This window comes from Myotis brandtii, unplaced genomic scaffold (assembly GCF_000412655.1).
Source record: "Myotis brandtii unplaced genomic scaffold, ASM41265v1 scaffold112, whole genome shotgun sequence".
NCBI lineage: Eukaryota > Metazoa > Chordata > Mammalia > Chiroptera > Vespertilionidae > Myotis > Myotis brandtii.
Window position 1 is genome coordinate 3011254 of NW_005353838.1, and position 1508 is coordinate 3012761.

At 45.9% G+C, this 1508-nt stretch overlaps 1 protein-coding gene across 4 annotated transcripts in view; it reads right to left on the bottom strand.

Moving 5' to 3' along the window:
* Window positions 1–1508, bottom strand: part of ABCB11 (ATP-binding cassette, sub-family B (MDR/TAP), member 11) — an 89210-nt gene that overhangs the window by 61834 nt on the left and 25868 nt on the right. For all 4 annotated transcript variants that reach the window (XM_005857544.2, XM_005857543.1, XM_014545490.1 and 1 more), the window contains one exon: window positions 410–543. In XM_005857544.2, coding sequence (XP_005857606.1) covers window positions 410–543 — 134 coding nt within the window. The remainder of the gene's footprint in view (window positions 1–409; window positions 544–1508) is intronic.

Genomic DNA, 1508 nt, shown 5'->3' on the forward strand with positions numbered 1-1508 from the left:
GGTAGTTAGGGGTGAGCAGGCTGGCAGGGAGGAAGTTGGGGGCAAGCAGGACAGCAGGGGGGGACAGTTGGAAGCAATCAGGCTGGTGGGGGGGAACAGTTGGGGGCGAGCAGGCCGGCAGGGGGTGGGCAGTTGGGGGCAATCAGGCCAGCAAGGGAGGCATTTAGGGGTTAGCAGGCCGGCAGGCAAAGGGGTTAGGGACAATCAGGCAGGCAGGCAGGTGAGTGGTTAGGAGCCAGCGGTCACAGATTGTGAGAGGGGTCCCAGATTGGAGAGGGTGCAGGCCAGGCTGAGGGACCCCCCACCCCCTGTGCACGAATTTCATGCACCGGGCCACTGGTTTAGAAATAAGAGTTTATTATTAAAAAAATCATACATACATACATAAAATGTCCTACCAGCCACTTACTCAGAAAATCTTGTATTCAGCTCTCCCACTGAATTGCAGTCGAACCATCCTATTTCCATTCTCATTATTTTTCTAAAGTAAAGTTTTCTTATTTTCTGTATTTGACGAGCTGAGGCAATTACCCAAGAGCATATCTGGAAATGGAGCAAGGCATGTTGAACATTGTGATTAACATTATTAATTCCTTCTCTTTTCAGAAGAAAATACTTTCAATGTAACAGTTGAGAAAAGGAGGGAAGTAATTCACGAAATGGCTCTTTTGGGGATCTGAGGTGTAAGTGCTGGCACTGCTCCTGTTGCAGGGAAGCCAGAGGTCCTGGGTTTGAATCCAGCTCAGCCACTTTCAGACTGAACCTTACAGAGCTTCACTTTCCTCGTGTGGAAAATAAGGCTCAAAGCACCAAAAATAATTATTGCTTTTAACTCACTCGTCTTGCATGCCACGTCTGAGTGAATTTTTCCCCTGAGAGGCCTGCCAACAAGTATTTATGCACAGTTTTCGAGCTTTTAGACAACAATTTTCAGAGAATGCAAGACAACAATTATGACATAAGCTAATTGTTTCCCCCAACCAAGCAAAGTAAGCCTATTATTAAAACTCCCAGTGCCAAATGGGAAAAACGGATGCATTTCTCTCTTCAACTAGCACTAACTTCCTAGAATTACTGATTGAATGGGGGGGGGGGGGGGGGGGGGGGGGGGGCGGGTTATTATTTTTTTCTACAGGAGGTGGCAAAACATGAAATACTTTTTTCCGTAATAAGGGTTAAGTGACTCTAGGTCTCTCCATAGCTTAAATGTGCTCTACATTTAGTTTATAGAATTTGGGTTGAAATACAGTTGGGTGAGACTTTAGCATGAAAGAGAAACAGAGTAAAGTTTGCTTTCCTCCAACTCGCCACATCTGGCTTTCTCCAGACCACTCACTCACCCTCTACAAACTCACCTGCAGTGTCTATTTCTGAGTTTAGAAGAGAGTACGAAGTAGGGAGGGCAGGGAAGGACAGGACATTAAAATTAAAGGTCTATCTCTGTCTCTCTAGACAACTGCTTGTATCCTCTCCAACTGAGAGGAAGAATCTTTCTCATTCTCTCATGG